A 22,971-nucleotide genomic window follows, 5' to 3' on the forward strand; every position below is an offset into this window, starting at 1 on the left:
AGCAATACATAGATCAGCTAGCTTGGACATTTCATTATTCTAGAAACATTTGGGAATGTTCAATAAAGACTATCTCATTCACTCTTCTCTATTTCTTCATTCCTTTTGTTTTGTTTTCTGATTATTGTAATTAACTGTTATGGAACCGCCCCATCCATCCATTTCATCCAGCTGGAGCCAATCCTGGCTGACACTAGGCAAGAGGCAGGGTACACCCTGGACAAGCTGCCAGTCTGTCATATGGACAGACAACCACACACACTCACTCCTACAGGCTATTTAGAGTTGCTAAACCTAAGCTAACCTAACCTAAGCTGCATGGAAGTCAAGAGTACCTGGAGAGAACCCACGTAGGCACAGGGAGAACAGAAAGGCCCTGGGGTCGGCCCAGGCTCAAACCCAGAACCTTCTTGCAATGAGGTGACAGTGTTAACCACCATTCCACTGTGCCACCCATGGAACCACCATCACCTCGCCTGCCCCCATGCTTTTGTCTAATTAGGTTTTGGGCCTTTTTTTTATGGTTTAGAAAATCTGAATGCTACAGCACACACTGAACGTAAACCAGGCCTTATCACTCAACATCAGTGCCCAACATTACCAATGCTCATGTCTGAATGGGAACAAATTCCTACTGCCAGCTTCCAGCTCCCTGTAATGTAATAAAATGTCATTGTGGCATATTAAAGTTATTTTGGAGCAAGATGTTCAGCAACCATGTATGGGTGCAATATTTGGACCTTCTTTGTTCAAATGCCCCCATACTTTTGGCCATGTGGTTTATGTTTTAAACATCAAGATAAGATTAAGGGACACTGGTCCCTTAATGTTTTATATACACCTGAGGGTGTATATAGGCAGTTGAACCTCTTATGAGCTTTGTGTCATTCAGTTTTACATTCTCCATAGATCACTGAGAAAACTGCATTTGTCATCAAAATGACGGAGATGAAAATTCTTCCATTCTCATCAATAAATATCCAATCTTTGCATGCCCGCCATTTTTAGAGTGGCAGTGTCAGAACTGTCAGCTGGGAACTGACAACACTAATGTTCCACTGTTTATCTCTTCTCACTATATGGCCCTTCAGTGTTTGCTTGTGTGTGTGCACGCGTGCGTGTCCATGCATGCACTTCAGTATGTGCTTTTATCTAGGTGTCTACCAGATTGGTCTTTCCACCTCTCTGTTAGCATATTGCTCTCTGCTTCTCTGTTTATCATAGGTCAAACTGACACAGAGCTGATGAGAGTGTGGAAACTCTGAGTCAATACATGATTTATAACTGAGTGTCTGACCAAAGGTCTTCCCAGGTGCCAGTGGAAGAAATTTACGATGTCTGCAGTGGTCTGAATGTTCATCGCATTACTGAAATAGACAGTGAGGAGGGGACGCTGAAAAAAAGGGAGGGAGGGAGGGAGGGAGAAGAAGAACAAAAGAACATACAAAGAAATATTTAATTTACTGGAGAGCATCAGCAAATATATAGGAAGAGAAACAAATAAATTGAATTGCATATAAAATCACTTGAGTGCAGCAATAATAGAAACAGTGCATAATGCAAGAACAAAAAATTTACAGTGAGGAAGTAATGTAATGCTGTACCTTTGGTATTATTCTCCAGTGCAGTGACCCCAGCTGTGTGTATATGAAACTAAACTTTGGTGCTTTAAAGCCTGGTGAACATGGGAGGCCTAGAGAGAGATCAGCTGCATACTAGTCACTGATGGTGGAGAGGACTGCCTTTACAGTTCCTTGGATTAACATCTCATTCACAATGAACAAGACTGCTTTAAGGCCATTTTAAAATTAACATCATTTTTTCTGTGTCACATCTTCCATTTGCTACATGTGAAATAACTATTTCAGAAACCTCTAATCTACTTGAATAGAAGTAGTACTGCAGTATCCTGTGCAGTTTCAAGCACTGTCACTACATTAAGAAAATGTCTACATAATTTACATCAGTCACATTCAGTCTCTCTGTTAACAAAGTATAGCTGTAACTATGTGAGTCAGTTCTTTATTTTTCTGGTGGCAGTTGTGTTACATAGTAAATCACATATAGGCCTTTCTGCAGCTATGGCACATGGTCATTGTCTTGTTGGGAAAGAACCTCTCAAACAGTTTCTTTAGCATGTCTAAATTTGGTGTGGGAAGAAACAAGTCATCTTTCTTCAGCATAAACAAGCCTTTTCAACATAGTGGAAACTTCCACTGAAGGCAGAAGCACATGAAGCATTTCCTGGGCTCTGTGTGTGTACATATGCTAGTTTGTCTAGTTGTACATGTAATACAGGGAGGAACCTGTTTATGTAGACAAGCATGGTACACAAGCATGAACAAGACAAAAACTAACTAAACTTACACAGTCTGCTGCACACAGGCATCTCGGGCTGCCACCTCCATCAGTGAGAAATGTTTAAGCTAACAAGGGCTTTCATAAAAACCTGCAACAACCTCAGAGTAAAATAAAACAAAATAAACAAAATACACTTCCAAATTAAATTATTTGATTTTCATTTACATATTCAGAGCGACAAATAAAAGCCCAACAAAGGCGTGTTGCTATAATATATGATATGTAGCTATAAGCTACAGTATATAATATTAAAATGAGTACTGATAACAAAGAAAGGCTAAGACCTAAAGACTAAGAAAGCTGGGGTTGGTACAAAAAGGAAAGAGGAAACATGAGCAGAAGAAGGAAAGACCATGACAAAAGTGGGCAAACAGACAAACATTCAGTTTGATATTTACCACTTTCTAGGTGAGTAGTCTGTAAGGCTTCATTATGTGGCTGAGGAAAAAGCTCAGTTTTAAACTGAGACTTGAGGAGAAGCAACATGATGGGTGATTTACCCTAGAAGAGTAAGTGGTGGTCAAAGGAATAAGGATGCCTTCTCGATTTTCTGTGTTGAGTAGTAGTCACTTAGAATAACACAATAAATTCTCCAGAGTTATAGAGGGAAATTTTGCCAATGAATTATTCAGGTCCAGTGCTCACTTAGACAACGTGGCTGACCTGTACACCGATGTCCTGGCTGCTGCTGAGTCAGGATTAATCATATCAAACAGCATTTTTTAAATGCATCAATTATTGAAATGAAATCATTTGATCTATTTGTGTGCATCAATTTGGCCACGTTATTGAAGCCAAAGGACACGCTTTGGATGAGCTGCACAGGTGGACTGAAAGTGGCTGTGGGTGTGTTGTGGTTTGGTCATGTCAAACACCTGAAGGAGAGAACAATCAGAGCACCATGACTGCATGAACACAGTAATTATACAAGCAGGTGGTGTTACACAGTGTCACAATATTGCCCCAGTACCACTGCTTCCAAATTACACATAGCATACAATAACATAAATACATGCATTTTGCTGATACATACGGTGTGACCTAGTGACTGGATACACACTCATGCCAAAAGTAGACTTTGCTGTAAAATTAACAGTCAAATAAAAGCCAGACAAGACAAATGTGCCACACTGCAGTCAAACTGTGCATGTCTTAATTTCCCGCATCACTACTCACTAACACTGGAGGTTTTAATGTCCCTTTATATGTATTTTGGGGAACTGTGTGATTTTCCACTTGAAATAAGCTGCTGAGTAGCTGTGATCATCGAATTAAATTAGAACCTCTCAGCAGGTTTTTATTGATTGGTCATATGGATTCACACTGACTGGCTGCTGAAAGCATTAAGCAAGCAGAGCAGCTACAGATTGTCAGGATGCCTCAAATATAAGTAAACAAAGTTCAACTGAACTTTCTCTGGCTGTGGTTCAACATAGCTCAGTCATCACTGCCTTTTTAGAGTTTGCAAAAAGATTCTGCAGGATTGCGTTCCAAATCTGATAACAAAGCCCCCCAGTACACCACCTGCACAACATGTACAGCTTAATACCTGCTATGCACACAAACACATAGAGCTTTAATTTAAGAACACTTAATTTATTAGTTTTAACTACAGCCGGTTCTTTTATCTGAAGGCCCCAAGAAGTAACACTCAGGAGACAGGAATCAGCTTTACGTAGATTTATTTTCTTCTGGTTAAATGCAGAGTTATTACAGCACTGGGCTCTATGAGATGACAAGTCTCCAAGAGCACTGATAGGAATAGGAAGTAATTCACATTTATCTTCTCGGGCTGGGACTGCCCTGTACATGGGTGGAAACTCATATTATCTTCTAATCTGTTGGCTCAACACTCACAACATGAACTGGACACAAGGTTCATACAGATATGAACTCATATTATCTTCTAATCTGTTGGCTCTACATTTACAACATGAACTGGACACAAGGTTCATACAAGGTTCATGCAAATATTCTAGAATGTTCAAATAAGCAGCGTGTGTGTGTGTGTGTGTGTGTGTGTGTGTTTAGCATCTTATCTATAGTTTCCAGGATGACACTTATCTCTGCAATCAATTTATGCACATTTCACCAAGAAGACAAGAAATACTACTAGTTGACTCAAAGCTGAATATTATGACTATGATGCATGCATAACAGCTGGTTAATACTGATACATGGAGCTGTTAATGAAACACAGACAAATAGTCACACTGAACTTTTCCATTATAAAAGCAAAATAATACTGATAAGTAGAAAAATAACTTTAACTCCTGAAATCCAATCCTAACATTAGTATATTGCTGCTCAAAGAAAATGAGAAGGACCTATTATATGATAGTGCCATTATCATCTATTTAATTAATTTAATGACAGAACTGGAGGTTTTGTTGATGAACTCTAGACTCAGGCTTTACTTAACCGCATGCCAGTGGACTTACTCTTTATCATTTAAGGTTTTCCAGTGCTATTCAGAGAAAAGGCTGGTTTGACACTTAAAATCAAAGTGATTGATTTTATTTGGTATTTGTTAACCAGAATAGTTTACAACATAAACTGCAGAGAAAATGTCTAATTTAAATACATTTGTAGCACTAACAAGCTATGAATCTAAGCATGGGGATAAACTGTTTGGGATGTGTTATAATGTTCAGACTGAATATACAGTATGTTTGACACAATTTTAAAGAACAGATGTTCTTCATATAAATTCTCTGCTAGGCTTTAAACAGCTGATTACAGGAAAGCTACACAAGCATCTGCATTACCTCTGCAGTTAAATAGCTGCACTAACTGTCTGAGCCGTGAGGAAATACTCTGGTTTCTGAGGGAGTGTGACAAAGAGTGGAAAAGGTCAAACATGCCGTGTTATTATCTTTTACATGCTCTTTCATTATCTGTTTATTCTACCTTTGCCCAGCTCGTGCTGCACCTCTCTCTGCTTCAAGCTCCATCCCCTCCCTTTCAGAAGCACTGGGGGTGGGGCGTCAGTCTGTAATTGATTCAAGGACATGTCCACAGCCATTTCTACAATGGCGATGACTATAGTGCACCCCACCGCAGTGTGCTAGTTTATGAATGGGGAGGAGCAGGAGCCCATTCATTAGCTGATCTAATAGTAAGACATCTTGAGACGATAAACATGCACAGCTCTGCAGTCACACACAGCATAGTAATATTTTATATGATAATAACAGATACTGTGGAGGTTTGCTAGACTCTATGACACGACATTTTGAAACAATACCTAGGATTACATGATTGTGCAACAGATTGTATTCAATGTTCATAAGTAGAGAGAGACTGAATAAAAGACTACAGTATAAAGATTACACTGGCAGATTGTGAGCTTAAAGTATTGACAAGATGCTAGGTTTCTACAGCAGATGCCTTTATTAAGCAGTGTTTTAACAAAATGTGGATTACATTAAGAACTAAGCATAAATAAAGGTATGTTGCTGCCGTATATGCAAACATGGTTAATATTCACTGCAAAATCAGAAAAAAATAGCTCACAGAACAGATTAACAGTCAGATGACCGCAGATGTAACAACATATAAGACATGCATAGGATTTGCATAAAATTAAAATAACTCGCTGACTAGAAAGCAAACCAAGAAATAAATCCAATGCCATACAATGGCTATAAATTAGAAAATATTTAAGCTGCCACTGTGACAAAAAGGAGATGTGAAATATGGAAAAAAGAGAGGAATATCTTGGTTAGTAGCACAGAGGCTTTCAGTTACATACCAGGACACATTCCTTGTTCTCATTCTTAAGTGTATAGACTGCTTTGACTGAGTCTGATCAGTATCAGCTTCAATCATTAGTCACTCATGCCAAATGTTATGAGATACCAAAGTGCATCTCATCTTGCCCAGATAAATCCCTTGTCATTGTCCAGAGGTCACATATTCTGCAATCTCTTTATTTCTTAACACACAACCACGTGCCCTTTATACCTCTCCTACATGTCTCTAAGTAAACTCAGACGTATTGTACACCTATGGTTTTGCACACAGGGTTTCCAATATATTTCACTTATACACTGCTCACATTTAGGTATATATATTTTAGAGATAATTCTACAATATATTACGGTTATGTAAACCATAATTTGAGACAAAATATTACAGTTTGTGGTATTTCTAAATCTATCACCAGCCTTATTTTAAAAGGCCCTGAAGAAAGCTTTAATTAAAAACTGTGCTTTTAGGAATTCACTATGTTTCGGTTCATATTTTCTCTTCCAGCTTTGCTAGATCATCCCATAAACTTTTATCACCGGCATCACTCAATTACACTTTAAAATGTTTCCAAATACACACAACACAGAACAGTAAGAGGAAGACATTAACACATTTATATACATATCTATACAGTATACACACTGAGGTGAAAGCCTAGTCAGACCAGAAGCCCTTCGCTTCCTTTATGGTAGCAATGCATCAGTAACAACAGCAGTGTGGGCGATGCCAGGCTAAAACTGAGCACTGGTATCTTACAGTTTTTACACTTTTTTTTAAAAACCAAAGAATTACATGTGATAGAAAACAGAGAAAGCATCATATTCAGACAGTAATTTGCATCAAGCAAACCCCAAACTATATTGTTGCCTATCAGAGCAAATCTGATCAGATATCAGTAAAATATTAAAATCACAATCTGTGTTGGCGTTGATCAACTGAAATTGATGCATCTCTCTGTACCCACATCAGTAGTCCCCACCTGGATAATTAATGCTTCCTGTTATTGCACTACATGGATGCTTGAACAAAGTTTGCATAGAACAAAGCAGACAATAAGCTAATACCCACTGATTTAACAATAAAAACAACACTAATCTCTACCATGACCAGACCTATTATATCCACAGTGTATTTAAAGAGAAAGCTCTGCACATGATAAAGCTAAGCTGAGTGGTACCAAATCAACTATCTGCTGGACATCTCTCATTTCAGCAAAACTAATCTAATAACACCAGGTACTGTATAGCACTGCAGTAACACAAACCATGTCAGATTTTGAGAGAAACATTAACAATAGATACACACTGGAACTGCTCCAAAAACTAAGTGGTTACAGGAATAGTCTGTATCCTCATCCCAACCTGATGGTCTCATTAAATGAAGAGCTTCCCTCTGAGGCCATGGTGATGTAAACTAAGGCCAGAGCGATGTTTACATTACAGTCAGTGCACTGTATTTAAAAGCATCCTGCTTGTATTTCCTGTTGTTGCTGAACACTCACAAACATCGTTATCACACAATTTAAAAGAAGCATGATGCACAGCTGCTTTTAAGGAAGCACATTTGCCAATGACATACAACCCTGATAGGTATAACAACTGAGTACATGTTCAGGAGCATAATGGACGGATTATTCACCAGTGAGTTAATCAAAATATATTAATGTAACATAAGCTGCTATTTGTGGGGGAAGACGAGATGTATAACATCAGTCAAGGAACATGGTATGGAAATGAAACAATCAGACATCAGTTCAGGCGGTTCAGATCATTTTGGTCATGTGTAAGAAGTGCAAGGAGCAAAGATGACCATCATGTATGTACTTTTACAAAAGCAGAAAACAGTTACCTATTACATTTTTTGTCTACAGATGCTGCTGCTCTCTGAAAAGTTCGAGTATGTAATCACAAACAATAGAAATTAATAAACTCTGTGTTTTAAAATTTTAAATGTACAATAATCCTTTTTTCAGTTTGACTGTATCTGTTAGAAAATAATTCCTTTGAAAATAACATCTGATCTGTCACACAACCTGAAGAAGAGTAAAGGTCCACAAGTAATTTCAGATAAACGTAACCTGTTAAAAACCCATTCTTTATAAACATAGCCTTTATGATTTGACAGAGAAGGCCATGCATGTTGCAGGTATAATTTGAGGATGTTTTTCCTAGAGACAATTTCTTTGAGTTAATTGTCTCTGGACTTTGGTTAGACCTTTTTGATCCTGTTACATGAATGCAGCAAAGAATATACAGTGTGTGTTGACTAGGTGCGAATATATGGCTAAAGGCAAGTTTATAATGGAGTATTGAGTCCCTGGTTTGGAAGCCTAAAGGTAAATGGAGAGTAATTCCCAGTGCCTATAGGTCTTATTAAAATGTATGTTTAATGATGATGATAACCATCTAATGCATTTAATCTATTCAAGCTAAATGAAGAAAATACTGTACAATGTTCAATGCACAACTTCCTACACCATGGCTTAAAATAAGGCATTTTTCCAATGGTATGATTGGGAAATTATACATAGTCTTGTTTGTTTTGTTTCTTTTTGAATAAAATACCCTTTCTCAGAGGTCTGACTGTCAGCTTAGTGAGTCATCATGTGCGTTTATTCCCCAGCCTGCAGGAAACCACTCAAGGAGTATGCTACTGGGTTCGCTTGGCTTCTACATCAGCCAAGATGTGATGCTTCCTGCTTCCCATTTAGCCAATTCACTGCATCTCCTCAAATGAGCGTGATGCCTGAAGTCGATATTACCCCGGCACGTTTTCCGTGGCACGTGTTTTTACATTACATAATTTGAACATACCCTCCCAAAGGGCACCAAGCTGTACAGAGCCTTGACATCAAGGCAAATTATCTAACAGCATCCCACGCCAGGCAGCTATCAAAGGCTTGCACCTGGTTTTATCGCTCAATCTGTCGCCACAGCGGGGCAAATAGTTGAAATATTGTGGGAAATTATTTTCTGTGTCACAGCATGTGTGTAGCTGACAATTTCAGAAAACAAATCATTCTAAACAGGCTGCAGTCATAATTAAGGTACCCAGGGATAAATTACACGCAAATTGCGCACACAAGTGCGCCACTGCAGACAACGTAGGTCAGATAAAGTGAATCCACCCGTTCTCCCATTCCCGAGGTGGAGACATCTTGAACCGGTGATGGCGCACTTTGTAGTTGTTCCCGTCATTGTTATCCCAGAACTCTTGCCCGCCGACACAGTATTTGATTGCAAACTGCAATGTACCTCCGTTGTCGAGGTACGTGGGCATGACGATCTTGAAACAGAACTTATCGGTGACACCGTCGTTTGAGTTGGGAACATAGGACGCCAAACTGTCCATAAATGTTATCCAGTTGTTTAGAGAATACCGCAAAGAGACGCTCTTTTCGAAAGCCAGATTCAATACACGCACAAATCCGGAGAGGCTGAATTCGTCTGCCTGAACGGTCTCCAGTAGGACTTTCACCTCCCTCACTTTCTGCTCAAAACCGGGTAACGTGCCTGGGTTGGTGAACTCCAACTCCATGAACACAGACTGCGCAGGAGCCCGGGGGAATTTTGTGTCCAAGTGGTTAAGATGGGGGTGTCCTTTGGGTAGTTTTGCCAATATGCGCTCCGGGACCTCTGGCACATCTGTGTCATCGAAATGTTTCACTGAAATGAGCTCTAGGCCCAGGGAGTCGGCGAAGCGGACTTTCTTTTGACTGGTTGGGCTTCTGCTGCGGGAGATTTCTAACTTGGCTCTCTCCGAAGGTGTGGGCAGCGACTTGCATCTCCGCCGCAGGTTTGGACTCTGTGGAGGCTTCAGAAGTATCTCTCTGCCCCGTGGTCTCTCATCCACCACGGGGCTCTCGATCGGCTCACAGGTACCGTTCATCATGTCACATTCATCCGAATCTTCAAGTCGTGGGTTTGCCGCTGCCAGGCTTCCGAACAGTCCAGCTATACAGCTGTAGTTCCTCGGCAGGCAATTCTTTGGGGGCAGCATGACCACGACAGGCTGCACAGACTCCGCTTCCATAAAACGCAGCAGTCCCTGCACTGCAGAACGAAAGTAGTCGTGATGGGAAAGACCGGCCAGGAGATGGAGACGTCAGGTGTTAGTGTCCCCCTTGCGGATAGGTGCTCCGGTTGCGTCAGAAGCTGACACTTTCCTTCCTGGACCAATAAACCAAGGTGTTGCTGTGCGCCAGCTAAGTGTTTGCTTCGACGCACTTTAAATTTCAGTGTATGAAATTAATCTCACTGCCTTCTCATTATAAAACGAATAAAATAGGAATACCTTCCTCTTCAAAGCGACCATCGTTCCATCCCGTTTTCACGCCACACGCATACAGTGCGTTCTCACAGCTGACTTGAACCTCCGTGAGGCAGTGTTCGTCTGCTGTAGTCATACGTGCCAAACTGAACGTTGCAGTCAACCACCAAAATGGTTTCCTTTCTTCCGTCACGAGTTATAAACCGACTTCCTCCTTTTTAGATTATGGAACGACTATTATAATTACACAGATAACCCACAAAAAATAATTAAATACATTTCAATTGCATTTGGGGAATTTTTGAGATGTGGCGGGACTTCATAGGCTATACATTTCAGTTTTATTCTGCTCGGTTGGTGTGTGCTTCACCGGTTACACAGTGGATAAATTAAGACATACTGCAAAAGAGAAGTGTAGTAATTAATCTAGAGACAGACGGACTCTAGACAGACCTGCAGCAACACGCACACAGTCCGCCCCTTTTCCTTACGTCATGTTTCCGGCGAGATTTTCTGTTGCCATGACGACGGCGTTGTAGCTCGTCTCTGAAGGCAGGAAAAACAAAACACTAGCTCAAAATATAGCAGCAGTTCTCTGTGAATGGGGCTTTCCGATATGTAAACAGTAATGCAAAGCCGTTCAAAACACAACAGGGACTCACCCTGCTTCATTCTGGTGAGTGACTGGGTTTAACAAACAAACCTGCCTAACATTTATTTTCAAGGTTTCTAGCTAATGTTTAAAGCAAAACTGCCTGTGTCACTTGAATTAAAGTAAACGATATACATTTTATAGGCTATTTCTATTTTTAATGTCCACTTCTAGATCTCACCAATGCCTACCTAATTAAGTAATGGCGACTCTGAAAGAAGTAGATCACACAGCTGCGAAAGGATCAGACATGGAGCTTCCAGCACAGGGAGATGTATTTGGGGAGCAGCCTTATGAGACACTGGAAAGAAGACATGTTGATGCTCTTCTAGATATTAGTGAGGAGGATTTATTGAAAGAACAGGAGCCATATGAGTATCATTGTTACTCTGGTCGGGAAGAAGCTGTAAGTTAATATCTTCTTATTCCAATGTATCAAACTTATTCATTATTACATACTGTTATTAATTAAAACCTGTTAAATCTGTTGTTCACATATTTCATTTTAAAGGTCCGGGGCTGGGCCAGAGTTGCTCCACTGAGCTGCATACTTTTGACACAGAAGAGATACAGAAAAGCAAAGCATAAGGAGGCTGACAACATGGCCCCCTTGCCTGTTGACCCACCACTCCCTAATACAGACCGCTCAGCCAGCATTGCAGAGCGCCGCTGGGAGTCACATGCAGGCCCTTCTAACAGCTTTAAGAAATCTACTCTATTAAACCAACAGATGGGATCTTGTCATAATGCTGCTGTGGCAGCTTTGCAGCCAGATACATCACAGTGGTCTGTCCTCAGTGTCATGCAGAAAATTGAGTCAAAGCGCTTTCTTAACAAAAAGACAGAGGAAGAAGGGACGCGCAGGGACACTCCTTTGCAGCTTCACCATCTGTCCTCAAACTACTCCATGTCAGAGAACAGGCCCACTAAGCCTCAGAAATACAGCCAAAGGCCCAATAGTGCACTGGTTCCCATTAAAAACATTACATTTTTACCACCAATCAAATCACCACACCTGAATCTTAAAGACGGTGGCCAGCTCTGCATTTGCAAGAAAGCGCCAGAAGGAGAATCTTTGGCTGGAAATTGTTTCGATTTTGATAAGAAGAATGGGACACTGGGAACAAAAGTGGACCATGTTCCTAACACAGGGCTTTCCTCTTATTCTGCAGCTCTGACCTCCAAGTACTGGACATGTCAGGATGACCTCCACTTGTTCTCTGCTCTAAGTGATTCTGTGCCCAGGAACTATCAGGCACTCGTATCTTCCAAGCCTATTATGGTGGACCGCACTAGCGTCTTCATGGGCAAGAGTCTCACAGAGGCCCTCCACTGTAGCACTGCAGCCAATGTCAATATGCACACCAGCTGCCTGTCCTCTTAAAAAACAATAATGTGGATGCTATCAAGCTGGATGTGGCCTGTGAAATAAATGTTCAACATGATAGGTGACGACACTCAGGTTGGCCAACAACTCTCAAGTTCCACTGAGTAAAATAACCTGCTTAATCTTATTTTGTATGTATACCTCATCCTCACTGCATCACACAGTGTTTCCATTAAAACAGTCAACTGAAAGAACACATTCAATGTATGGGACGTTTACAGAATGAACTTATAGGCATGCAGAGGTAATTCATTTGGCTTAGTGCTTAGTTAGGCATAGCATTTCAGACCATACAAACAGTCAAATGAAGATTGAAATGTTAAGCTCTCTGCTTGTCACTTGGGCCTTTATCTTGTTCTGTCCAGTTCCCACAAGTGCTTTTTCTGCTGTTCTAGTTACCTAGCAACAGTGCAGCTACCTCATAAGAAGCACGAATGTGTATCTGTTTCACGCGTCTTCCTTTTAAAAACAACTACAAGCTATAGTTCTGCTGGAGGACGGGGTTTGTGTTATTATTTAGCATACAGAGGCAATCAGTGCAGTATTATGCTTAAACATAGTGTGTCATGTTGATCTCCAAATGCCAGCCGATTACTACTGTAAGAGTATTTCAACTGGAATGATGTTACTTTGCTTTATTATACTGCCTCTTTGTTGTTTAGCTCCCAAGTAAAATGATTTATTCTAAAGTGTTACAGTACTAAATAGGCTAAACACTTGCCTTACATGATTGTGCATATGGAAGGTTTACACTGAAGTGATTTGTAACGAGTCGCTATATCCAGATCACTGCAACATTCTGAAAGAGTACATGCTGTCCTTACTTCAAACCCTGGGTTGTGGGCACTTTGTCAACACGTCAATGACCCTAAACATTCTTCCATGGTCAATGCTGCATTCTTACGGAAGAACAAGGTTAAAGGGAGTGGACAAGTATGGTTAGTTTAGATTAGTTTCTTCTTTTCTTTCAGTAAGTTGTAAAATCATGCTTCTGATCAATTCAGCATTTGTCTCCCATTTAGCCACCTTACCTGCATTGACCAGTTCAGATAGTTTTCTCACCACGGTCACTTTAGCGTCCTCAGAAGTTCCATTTTAACTTGAACCAAACTTTACAATTTCATGTCCAGGTTGCTTGAATTTTCTCTTTTTAGAATATATGCTTGCCAAGCAAATCCCTGGCTTGTTGCAGAAGATCAGATTATTATATTTCCTATTTGAGAGTCTGAAAATTAATGCAGATCTATTTTTTTGTTTTTGTGTGGAAGCATATGGCAAGCCACCATCATGTTACTCTGTAGTCATGTCTTTGATAGCAAAAAATTAAATCACCTGCTTTTCCAGAGACTGTAGTTCTCCTTGAGGTCCATCTCCTCCATCCTCTTCTCCGGCTGCTGCTCTAGCATATGTTTGATGCCTGGTCTCCAATCTAGTTATGATAACATCTTCCATCTTGGTGTATTGGTCCAGGTTCTCAGTCCTCTTCTCCAGTTCCCCGATCTCTTAATCTTTCTTTGTTACAACCACCTGTGGAGAATTTTGAAAGACAGGTAGAGGAGCAATTCCCAGTAAAAAAAAAAAATCACAACAGGAATACATGCTCTAGAATATTGTTTGTATTTTGTGTGCTCATTTATACAAACCTTCATCTGAGCAAAGTTGACTGATTTCTCTCACAGTTAGTGACAAATCCGTTATTAGGCATGTTGAATACATTTAAATTATGAAATCTTTGCATCAGTCACAATGGTGATCTTTTAGATACTGTATATTGCCCATTTTTATGTTTAGAGGGGAACTATTTAATTATGCTTTATCTGTATTGATGTAAATGCAGTAATGTGAAAAGATGAAAGAAAAAATTACTTCAATAATTTCGGTCTCTTTCCCACATGAGAAAAAAATGCATTGTACATTGAAGAAGGCATCATCTAAACATCTGTGCATAATTATTTTCCTGTTCTGAAGCAGAGGAGGATTTCTGACTGATGGGAGTGTGTGAATCCTTTTCATATTTTTTGGGCACCATTTGAGGTTACATTTAGTTTTCTTTCTCCTCCTTTGTTCTCTAATAACAGACAACACAACATATACTCTCCAGCAGTTTATTAAGACCATTTGTAGTGTAGCTTCAACAATTAATCAAGGCAACCATTAACTCTACATACATAGGCAGAAGAAACTCAAATTGAGCTACAACAAATATTTTGTGCTGGAAAAAGATCTGCATGCACTCCCTACACAGAAGAAATAAAGCACTGTAACTGGCACTTCCAGTGGAAGTGCAACTGCCAAGGCTGCTACACACTGTTCTGTTTTAAGCAAGCCATTTTCCCTGAAACTAGACAAGCAGGGAGCAGCTATGATGTAACTGAACTGCAAACTAGAAGTACTGATCTCAAATCAAGAAATGTTGAAATTTAATATGTGTAAAAATCCTTATTATACAAGGAAATTATCCTTAAACTGGACATGGCTGCAAAAAAATTGAGCATGTTAAACTTGGGCACAGTGTCATGTTCTGGACATTCTTCAGTTTCTAAAAAACCTTTAACAGCTGTAACCCCCTGTCCATAAAAATAGTGGGATGGCGGCAAGCAAATCTTTTAAACTGCTGCATAGCATTATTTTCAAGTGACAACATAAATCTTTGCGACCATAATGAAAATACAGTACAAATACAGAATGAATTAAAGATACAAAGTAAAGACTGAAAGAGTTCTTTTCTTGTCAATATCATTTTCCAGAAGAAGTCTGATAAATATTTTCTCAGAGCAGCAAATTATGTGTAACAAAACTAAAATTAATACTTCAGTTAAGGCGCCAACTTAAAAAAACAAAACAAACAAACAACAAAACAGACTGTATATGCCATGCCTGTGCTTAATGAGGTAACTCAGTGCAACATTATAAGAAAAAACTGAATTAAAATATGAAGTTCAGTCCTTTGGGAATGAGAAAAACATGAAATACTATACCCAAATTTAAAAGTGAAAACTGATGATTTTAAAAGAAGATATTCAACACAATACCTTGTTGTCAAAATCAGGTGGCAAATACATACATTAACTCTGTTCTAATCCTAGCTCTACTCCTTGTGTGTTTCAGCAGAGTAACATTACTAGAACAGCATAGAGTACTGCCACTGTATACACTCAGCTGATGAATAAATCGGACAATAACAGCTTAGTCTGCTTACTGACTTGAACTTACTGCTTAGCGATAGAGACCATCACACAAAAAATGTTAACATCTTAATTCACAATAACATTTCAAATAAAGACGTGCAACCAATCATAAGACAAGCATTTCATTTATACTGGACTTCTGCCACATCTGCATGAGTAACGGTTTCAGAGATACATCTTAACAGCTCTGAGCAATGTCGTGCTCACTGTTGAAGGCTTTACAGGATTTTATTTTAGAAAACACAAAACTGATACCCACTGGTCAAGCTTTCCCATCAGCTGCAAAGCTGGTAAGATCTAAACCAGAGTTTATCATCTTGCTGTTGCTCATGAGGCAACATTAAAGAGGCAGCCATAAGATGCACAAGCTGAGATGTTTCTATGCTGCTGACCGAAGCTTCACACACATTTCAAGCATAAACTAAATGTTCAATATTGTACACTGTAAAGCTGAGATGACAGTTTTCATGCAGAATGTGCATAGCTGAAAGCCGTTATACAGCTTAGCAATTTTACAAGCCCTTTCCTGACAGCCACGCACAGCCAAAGCTATCATTGCTCATAAGTGCACATCTACTATTGATAAAATGTTGGGTCATTTTTAAACTACTAGTAAGACCAAAAAGTGGAAACCAGTCACAGTGATTATACACTGAAATATAGAAGTAAGCTGGCATTTCAGACAAGACACATATACAATATGTTAATTTGTGTGCAAATAAATATGTAAACAGTCAGAGGAGCTAAACAATGCCCACTGAGCTAATAAAGTGCAGCGGAGCAGTCAGGATACATTATGTACCTGCAAAGGCTCTACACATGGTGCCTCAAGTGGAATGTTCAGACATATTCGCAGATTTCTTACTGATAAGACTATGGTCTTCCGGAGGACGGCATAGACCGATTCCTTATAGGAGGAGGCAGATATCAGAAACCTGTAATGCAAATGAACAGGCAGCTTCGTTGAGAGGGCTCCAGCTGTGGGGTTTTTCAGGGTGCTGAAAAAGCGCACTGAAAAAGCTCCGCACATGTCTGGGTTTCCACTGAGCTGAAATGGGAATCCATATTCCATGCAAGGTCTGCTGACAAGAAGTCATCCATGACAGTTTGTGTTTCATTGCTGGTCAGGAAGAGGTGTCCCAGGCCTTCTGCCTGGCTGGTCACAGTTTGAGTCTCTGTGCTGTTTAGCAGCCTTGTGTGCTCCCCCTGAGTGACAGGGGTTTGAGAAGAAAGGCCTGTGGCAAATGATGGGAGATCTGTCTGTGTTTCTGTATCTGAGGACTCAGTGCTCATAGAAAAGCTGGAATGTCGCAGGATGCTGCTCAGGGGCATGTGACTTCCAGCGTTCAACAGGAAATTGAGGTCAGTCTGAGTTTGAGTGTCAAATAGCTCCAGGTCACTGGCATGGGATCGACTTGGTCCCTCACTTTGTTCCAATTCATCCATCAAGAGGAAGTCTGTCTGGGTCTGGATGTCCAGAGACTCCAGTGGAGTCTCACTGTCCAGTCCTCCCAGCTCACTCTCTTCGGTCTGTGTCTGGATGTGCACAGCATTGAGGAACTCTTCAAAATCAAAGTCTATACCATTATGTTGCTCCTGAACAGAGCCTAGACCTGTGCCACAGCCTACAGAGGTCTCAGTGAGCACCTGGTGGCCTGACATACTGTCAGATAGAATGTTTTCCAAGTCATTTAGCAAGGTCATTGTTTGGGTCTGGTTGTCTGCCATGTTGTTTGAGTTGAGCTCATCTGTCTGCACACCAAAACACATACCGCCTGCTGACTTTGAGTCCTCATACATGCTTCCTGCAGCAGTGAGTGTGTCATCTATGTCCAGAGCTGTCTGAGTGGAGACACTCAAGGAGTCACTGCCAAATAGGTCAGAGCACATGATAACCTGGTCCTGAGCCTTCTCCTCTGATTGTGGCATGGCAAAGTATGTCTGTGTCTGCCTGGTTCTGTATGGGGGCACAGATGAGGAGGAGCAAAGAATATGGCTCAGGCATTGGCTGTCTGTCTGAGCTCCAATAGAGGATGTGGCTTTCACTCGGGAGGAAAATGTCTGGGTTTCAACACTGACCGGCAGGAGGACTTGGGCACTCACACTGATGTCTGTTTGGGAGCAGGATGACACACTCACAGGACATAAACCTATTCCCTCTCCAATCCCCAGCTGTGTGGGCATTTTTGACAAATATGATTTGTCTGTCTGAATGTTGGTGGAGGCGCTTCTTCCCCGTTGTCCTACCAGGCTGCTGGGTGAGTCCTCTGCACCAGCAGGATCCAGAATGACCTGGACCCTTGTGCTAATGGGCCCCAGGCTAGAGCGGGAAGCAGGCATGCTTTCATTGGAACCTAAACCCTTAGCATCAAGTTGGGGTACCACTGCACCTGTGGCTTGTGGCAGGAGGTGAAGGGTGCTGACAGAGCCTTGGCTGTCTACTGCCAGCACTACAGACCTCAGAGCCCCACTTTCTGTGGATGGAAAGAGGACAGGCAGGTGGGCAAGCTGCATCACAGGAACACTGACCAAAGCTATCTTGGGCTTTGGTAGGAGCAATTTCTGGAGGCTCTTATGGGGACTGGAGTTCTGATTCACTGAGTCTGGGATACAAACAGTTGTATGAGAAGGGAAAGCATTATCTGTCAGATCTTTACCACCAGGCATGATCTGACAGGTTGATTCATTAGTCTTAACCTTTTCAGAACCTCTTAACAGTTTCTCCATCTTTCGCTTTTTAACTGGAGGAACTCTGTAAAAGGATACAGAGAAAGACAGTTAAATGAAACCTAAAGCACACTTTGAATAAAAACGACTCTCTCTATGTGTGTACATGCCTGTGTTCTGTAGGAATCTCATGTCCTGTCCTGTAGATATGTGACAGCAAAGCAGCTCTGCTAGCATAAGGGCAGCCACATGTACAGTGGTAGGTTTTCCCACAGTCCTCTATGTGTCTCTTTAGGTCCCACTCTGTGCTGTAGCCATTACTGCATTTTGAGCACTTGTGTTTCTTCTCTGCATGCATCTTCATAAAATGCTACAGTAAAAGAGATTAAAGAGCAAAGAATATATAGCACATTAGACTTCTTGGTTTTTTTTTTTGTTTGTTTGTTTGTTTGTTTTTTTATATAGGTTACTACCAAGACCCAAAACAAAGAATATTTTTGGTCTAGTGAGCTAAAGATAATTAAAGCCCACTGTGTCATTCAGACAAAGTTGGGAAACAAGTACACTTTTGTCCATTTTTCAGGCCTTGATAAAACAGAGGTCAGATGAAAAAAATGCTGCTAATGGTGGGAGGTGAACAAATATTAACAGTGCAAATCTTGACCTTGGAATATTTTACACTATTGCAGTTTGATTTAACTGGGTAAGATTAACCACTATTACTTCACTATGCTCTTATATTTAGAGCACAACTACTGAACTGAAACCTCAATACTTCTTTTTTTATAGTTCTTGAAGCCATGAAAACAATTACTGGTTAATTGAGGAAAGACTTACTTGTTTAACCAATGAGAACTGGGAGAAGGGTCTGTTAGGCCCCCTGGGACAACCCTCTATGGGACAGCAGTAAAGCTTCTGAGAGCCCTTCATGTTCTTTCTGACCGTGGGATTGACGATACCATCCTGAGGATGTCAATGAGAGTGAAAAACAAAGACAGAGGACAAAGAGGAAAGATACATTTAAGGTTTAGATGATACCCATATGCACCATAACTTACAGTGAGTGTTAAAGAAAATATGATACATTCTTATATGAGCAACCAACAGAAAGGCATGTAGTGCTTTTGGAGTATCTTTAGCTGTACCATATGGATGTGGGCTGATTCTTGATAAGATACTGTCACAAGTCAGTGGTTGACTGTAGCTCAAAAAGCAGGAAAAGTCAAGATTCACTGCCTTTGCTACAAGTGGGTCAGTAAGCAGTCACTGCACAGGTTAATTCCCAGTGATAAATCAGGTTAATAGTGTCTAACTCTGTTACTAAAGAAATAATATGGCTAGAAACAGCTTAAATCAAAGCCAATGTTAGCCATATAAAAGGAGTCTAAACTGGACTGAGTGCACAAGTTCTCCAGGAAACAGCTACCCAGTAAGAAACATTAACAGTTAGAAAATGCATTACTGCAGTGCAATGATGCAGTAGATGTGGTGCTAAAGTCAATAAAACAGATGGTGTCCCACACGGTGCCTCATTCTTGCAGTGTGACTTCATGAATATGCAAAAGAGGTGACTGCAATTCCAGTATTTAAACACTGTCATCATGTCAACCATGCCATACCACTGCTGAGGGAAATTTCACACTGCTGCAGATTAAAATGACATGTTCAATCTGTATCTCAAATGGACTGCATATGGTAAAACCGCCAGTTGGGCCTTTAAACACTCTTCTAGCTGGTCCACATGGACTATTTGTGAGAGCTCATTCAAATTCTCACATTCACCTATTCTAAACAAAGAACTTAGTCTACTGCAGGACAAAAAGCTGCTTTCCCAGCAAAGAACTTCATTCATGGAGGGGACACAGTGAATAACTGCCTCCCACGAAAAAGCCCACTCAGTGAGAACACAAGACTTTGGTCCAGATTCTTTGAGGACTGCACTTTGCTGCCTGCTTAGTATTGGTTAAAGTCTGTATATCAGAAAATCAACAGTGAAGAGAGCTGTGCCATGCACCGATAAAACGATTCTCCCTTCACACCCTAACACAGCCAAGTCAGATCCCATAATTCCTACCCCCAACTACTAACAGTCCACAATAAGGGTGCAGATCGGTATAAAAAGCACAGTAACGCTAACCACTTGCCATCTAAATTTTTTACTGTTAATACGTTACGTAGTAAAGGTTGTGCCATCCAAATTTTTAACTGTTAATACGTTACGTAGTAAAGGTTACACTGTAGCTAGCTAGCTAACGATAAACTTAACTAGCTAGCTAGCGTTAGATCTTCAGGAGCTTCTCTCAAAGAAAAGAGAAACTTTCAACCAACGTTAACTATAACGTGTTTGACAACTATCCTTACCATGTCGTGTTAGCTTAGCGTTAACTTTCTTAAAATTTCCAGTTTTGTTTTCTCGATTCTTAGTTAGCCAAATTAGGACTGCAGTATATGAACATCGGCCATGTTCGTAAGCGCTTAAGGTTACCTTTATTCTGTGTGACTTAACGAGATGCATGTTTAGTGCAGGTGTGTTGGGGAGAATCTTGCCACATCCTTCCACGGTGCAGAGGATGTTCGTCCTCACTTCTTTGGTCAGTTCCATGATGGTAGGTTTTATTATTTCCCCTGAATGCGACAGAGACTCTTCATGACATTTCTGACTGTTTGTAGTGGCGTTATCTCTGTTACTCGTCATTCCCGTTGCTGAGGCAGCCATGTTTCTGTGTTGACAGTCCATGCTTTGGCAAAATGCCCCAGGAGCAGCGTTGAATGAAACGTTGTTAACTACATCCCTCAGCTTTGCCTGGAAGGCTCCTTTCCCTCTCCCGCAGGACAGCGGCGCCAACGTCACATCCGGGATAATCATCATACTTCCGTTTTTCAAAAGGGTATTACCTTTTACTTAGGCCAGTGTTTCTCAAAGTGTTGGGCGCGCCCCACTAGTGGGGAATAAAGATATGACAGGTGGGGCGCAATGAACGGAAAAAAAATTAGAAATGGGTCATTAATACGACTAAATTAAAATAACATCAGTTCGGGGCCCAGGAGAAAAAAAGTGGAACCATAGTGCAAGAACAACGGTTTAACGTCGGCATGTTAACTGCCGCGCAACAATATAAGGAAACGTTCACACAGAGGTCCAATAGTGTACGTAGTGGGCATAATAACGTAAGTGGATAAATTTGTTACATGGGCCACAAAAAAAGTAGGCGATTCAGCGCAACTAGACAGAGAAACGACAGGCAGTAAGTCTTATCAACCAAAAAGCCAGCTGAAAAGAAAATATGATGAAGCCTATCTTGCGCTTGGATTCACGGTGGGAATGGTGGGGACAGAGGAGGGACCCATGTGTGTCTTGTGTCTTAAACCGCTGGCAGCAGACAGCATGAGACCCAACAAATTAAGATATTTAGAGACAACACACCCCAGTCACTTTAATAAGCCACTCGACTGGCAGAATACAGTCAGCGGAAAATTGCATGGTAAAATCTGCATCAGTGGACAGCAAAGCACAAATGGCTTCCTTCAAAGTTGCATACAGAATTGCACAGTACAAAAATCATACACAATTGCTGAGCAGCTCATTCTCCCTGCTGTTGTAGACATGGTGTCGATTATGCTGGATGAGACAAGTGCTGCAAAATTGAAAACTATGCTCCTGTCAAACGAAACAGTTGCACATATATTTAATCTGTTTTGAACTTGGTGTTATTTGATATTTCAATACATTTGAAATGTAAAAATTGGCCGATTTCGTTTTTTTTTTTTTTTTGGACAAGGGGAAAATTCGCCCACCCTCTCAAGTGGGGAATGACAAAAAATGTTTGAGAACCACTGACTTAGGCAGAGGTGGGAAGTACAGTTTAGAGGTATGAGTACCTTAGTATTTTCATTTTCTGCTACCTCATACTTTGATTTCACCACATTTCAGGAAAATGTTTTGCACCTTTTACTCATTACATTTATTTAATAACTTTAGTTACCATTTACTTGCCAGAATGAGATTAAGAAAACAAAATGCATGACTTTATTGGTCCCTGGTGGGAAATTCACATTATCCAGTAGTATGTAAAGTACTTCAAATTGTAAGGTAGTTAAACATTACATCACCTTTACCAGCTGCAACATTAAATATGATATTTACATATTTAATAATATTTATAGTCCAATTATATGATATGCATTAATGTGAACTGTGCCATTCTGCCTAACACTTACTTGATTTTGAATGCAGGACCTGTTTCTTGCACTGTGGTATTGATACTTTTCTTTAAGTAAACAATCTGAGTACTTGGCTTCAATCACTGAACTTAAGCTTTTGTCTTTCCATGCTTGTGTGGGGGTTGATGCACAAGAGAAAAATATATACAAATCAAGACAGCAGATATATAAACAAATGATAGTCTTACATCAGTATCAATTCACTGGCTATGGCATGCTTGAACACGACTATTAAACAAATTACAACCAAAAGTGAATAGTTTAACCAAAAGGTTCAGTTCATGAAGAGTTCATTATTACTACTGACATCTAGTGGACACCTTTTGTGTAGCAAAAAGACCTTGACAAACCGCAAGTGCTGCACTTCACATTACTATGGATGTAGAGCAGCTAACTGTCTCTACCAGTACGAACAAAAGAAACCACCTTCACAGTTCGTATGGGTACCTCAGGATTGTTTTATGACAGACTTG

General features: G+C 40.5%; 3 protein-coding genes across 4 annotated transcripts; 1 reads left to right on the forward strand and 2 right to left on the reverse strand.

The window, feature by feature from the left end:
• Window positions 1-4,604: 4,604 nt before the first annotated feature.
• Window positions 4,605-10,499, reverse strand: LOC109965050 (protein phosphatase 1 regulatory subunit 3E). The gene has a single exon (XM_020608785.1). The coding sequence runs from the start codon at window positions 10,144-10,146 to the stop codon at window positions 9,223-9,225; it is 924 nt and encodes a 307-aa protein (XP_020464441.1). The 5' UTR covers window positions 10,147-10,499; the 3' UTR covers window positions 4,605-9,222.
• A 419-nt stretch (window positions 10,500-10,918) lies between these two features.
• cunh16orf46 (chromosome unknown C16orf46 homolog) lies at window positions 10,919-14,151 on the forward strand. Its single transcript, XM_020608775.1, has 3 exons — window positions 10,919-11,059; window positions 11,210-11,441; window positions 11,547-14,151. Exons 2-3 carry the CDS (start codon window positions 11,238-11,240, stop codon window positions 12,417-12,419), a joined length of 1,077 nt encoding a protein of 358 aa, XP_020464431.1. The 5' UTR covers window positions 10,919-11,059; window positions 11,210-11,237; the 3' UTR covers window positions 12,420-14,151.
• Window positions 14,152-14,476: 325 nt separating this feature from the next.
• On the reverse strand, window positions 14,477-21,158 carry atmin (ATM interactor). Of its 2 annotated transcripts, none has more exons than XM_020609695.1 (4): window positions 20,763-21,158; window positions 19,115-19,240; window positions 18,448-18,647; window positions 14,477-18,362 (listed from the first exon to the last, which is right to left on the reverse strand). In XM_020609695.1, the coding sequence occupies exons 1-4, from the start codon at window positions 21,144-21,146 to the stop codon at window positions 16,601-16,603; spliced, it is 2,472 nt and encodes an 823-aa protein (XP_020465351.1). In that variant the 5' UTR covers window positions 21,147-21,158; the 3' UTR covers window positions 14,477-16,600. The 2 variants fall into 2 exon arrangements, with proteins under 2 accessions (XP_020465351.1, XP_020465361.1); XM_020609705.1 differs by lacking the exon at window positions 20,763-21,158 and adding an exon at window positions 20,639-20,744.
• Between the last annotated feature and the right edge of the window lie 1,813 nt (window positions 21,159-22,971).

Source organism: Monopterus albus, unplaced genomic scaffold, assembly GCF_001952655.1.
Source record: "Monopterus albus unplaced genomic scaffold, M_albus_1.0 scaffold4.1, whole genome shotgun sequence".
NCBI lineage: Eukaryota > Metazoa > Chordata > Actinopteri > Synbranchiformes > Synbranchidae > Monopterus > Monopterus albus.

Coding starts and splice junctions, on each gene's coding strand:
- LOC109965050 (XM_020608785.1), bottom strand. CDS start 10,146: ATGGAAGCGGAGTCTGTGCAGCCTGTCGTGGTCATGCTGCCCCCAAAG.
- cunh16orf46 (XM_020608775.1), top strand. CDS start 11,238: ATGGCGACTCTGAAAGAAGTAGATCACACAGCTGCGAAAGGATCAGAC. Junction 11,442..11,546: donor ACTCTGGTCGGGAAGAAGCT/GTAAGTTAATAT, acceptor TTCATTTTAAAG/GTCCGGGGCTGGGCCAGAGT.
- atmin (XM_020609695.1), bottom strand. CDS start 21,146: ATGATGATTATCCCGGATGTGACGTTGGCGCCGCTGTCCTGCGGGAGA. Junction 19,241..20,762: donor TTAAGTCACACAGAATAAAG/GTAACCTTAAGC, acceptor TGACATCCTCAG/GATGGTATCGTCAATCCCAC. Junction 18,648..19,114: donor AGTTCTCATTGGTTAAACAA/GTAAGTCTTTCC, acceptor CTTTTACTGTAG/CATTTTATGAAGATGCATGC.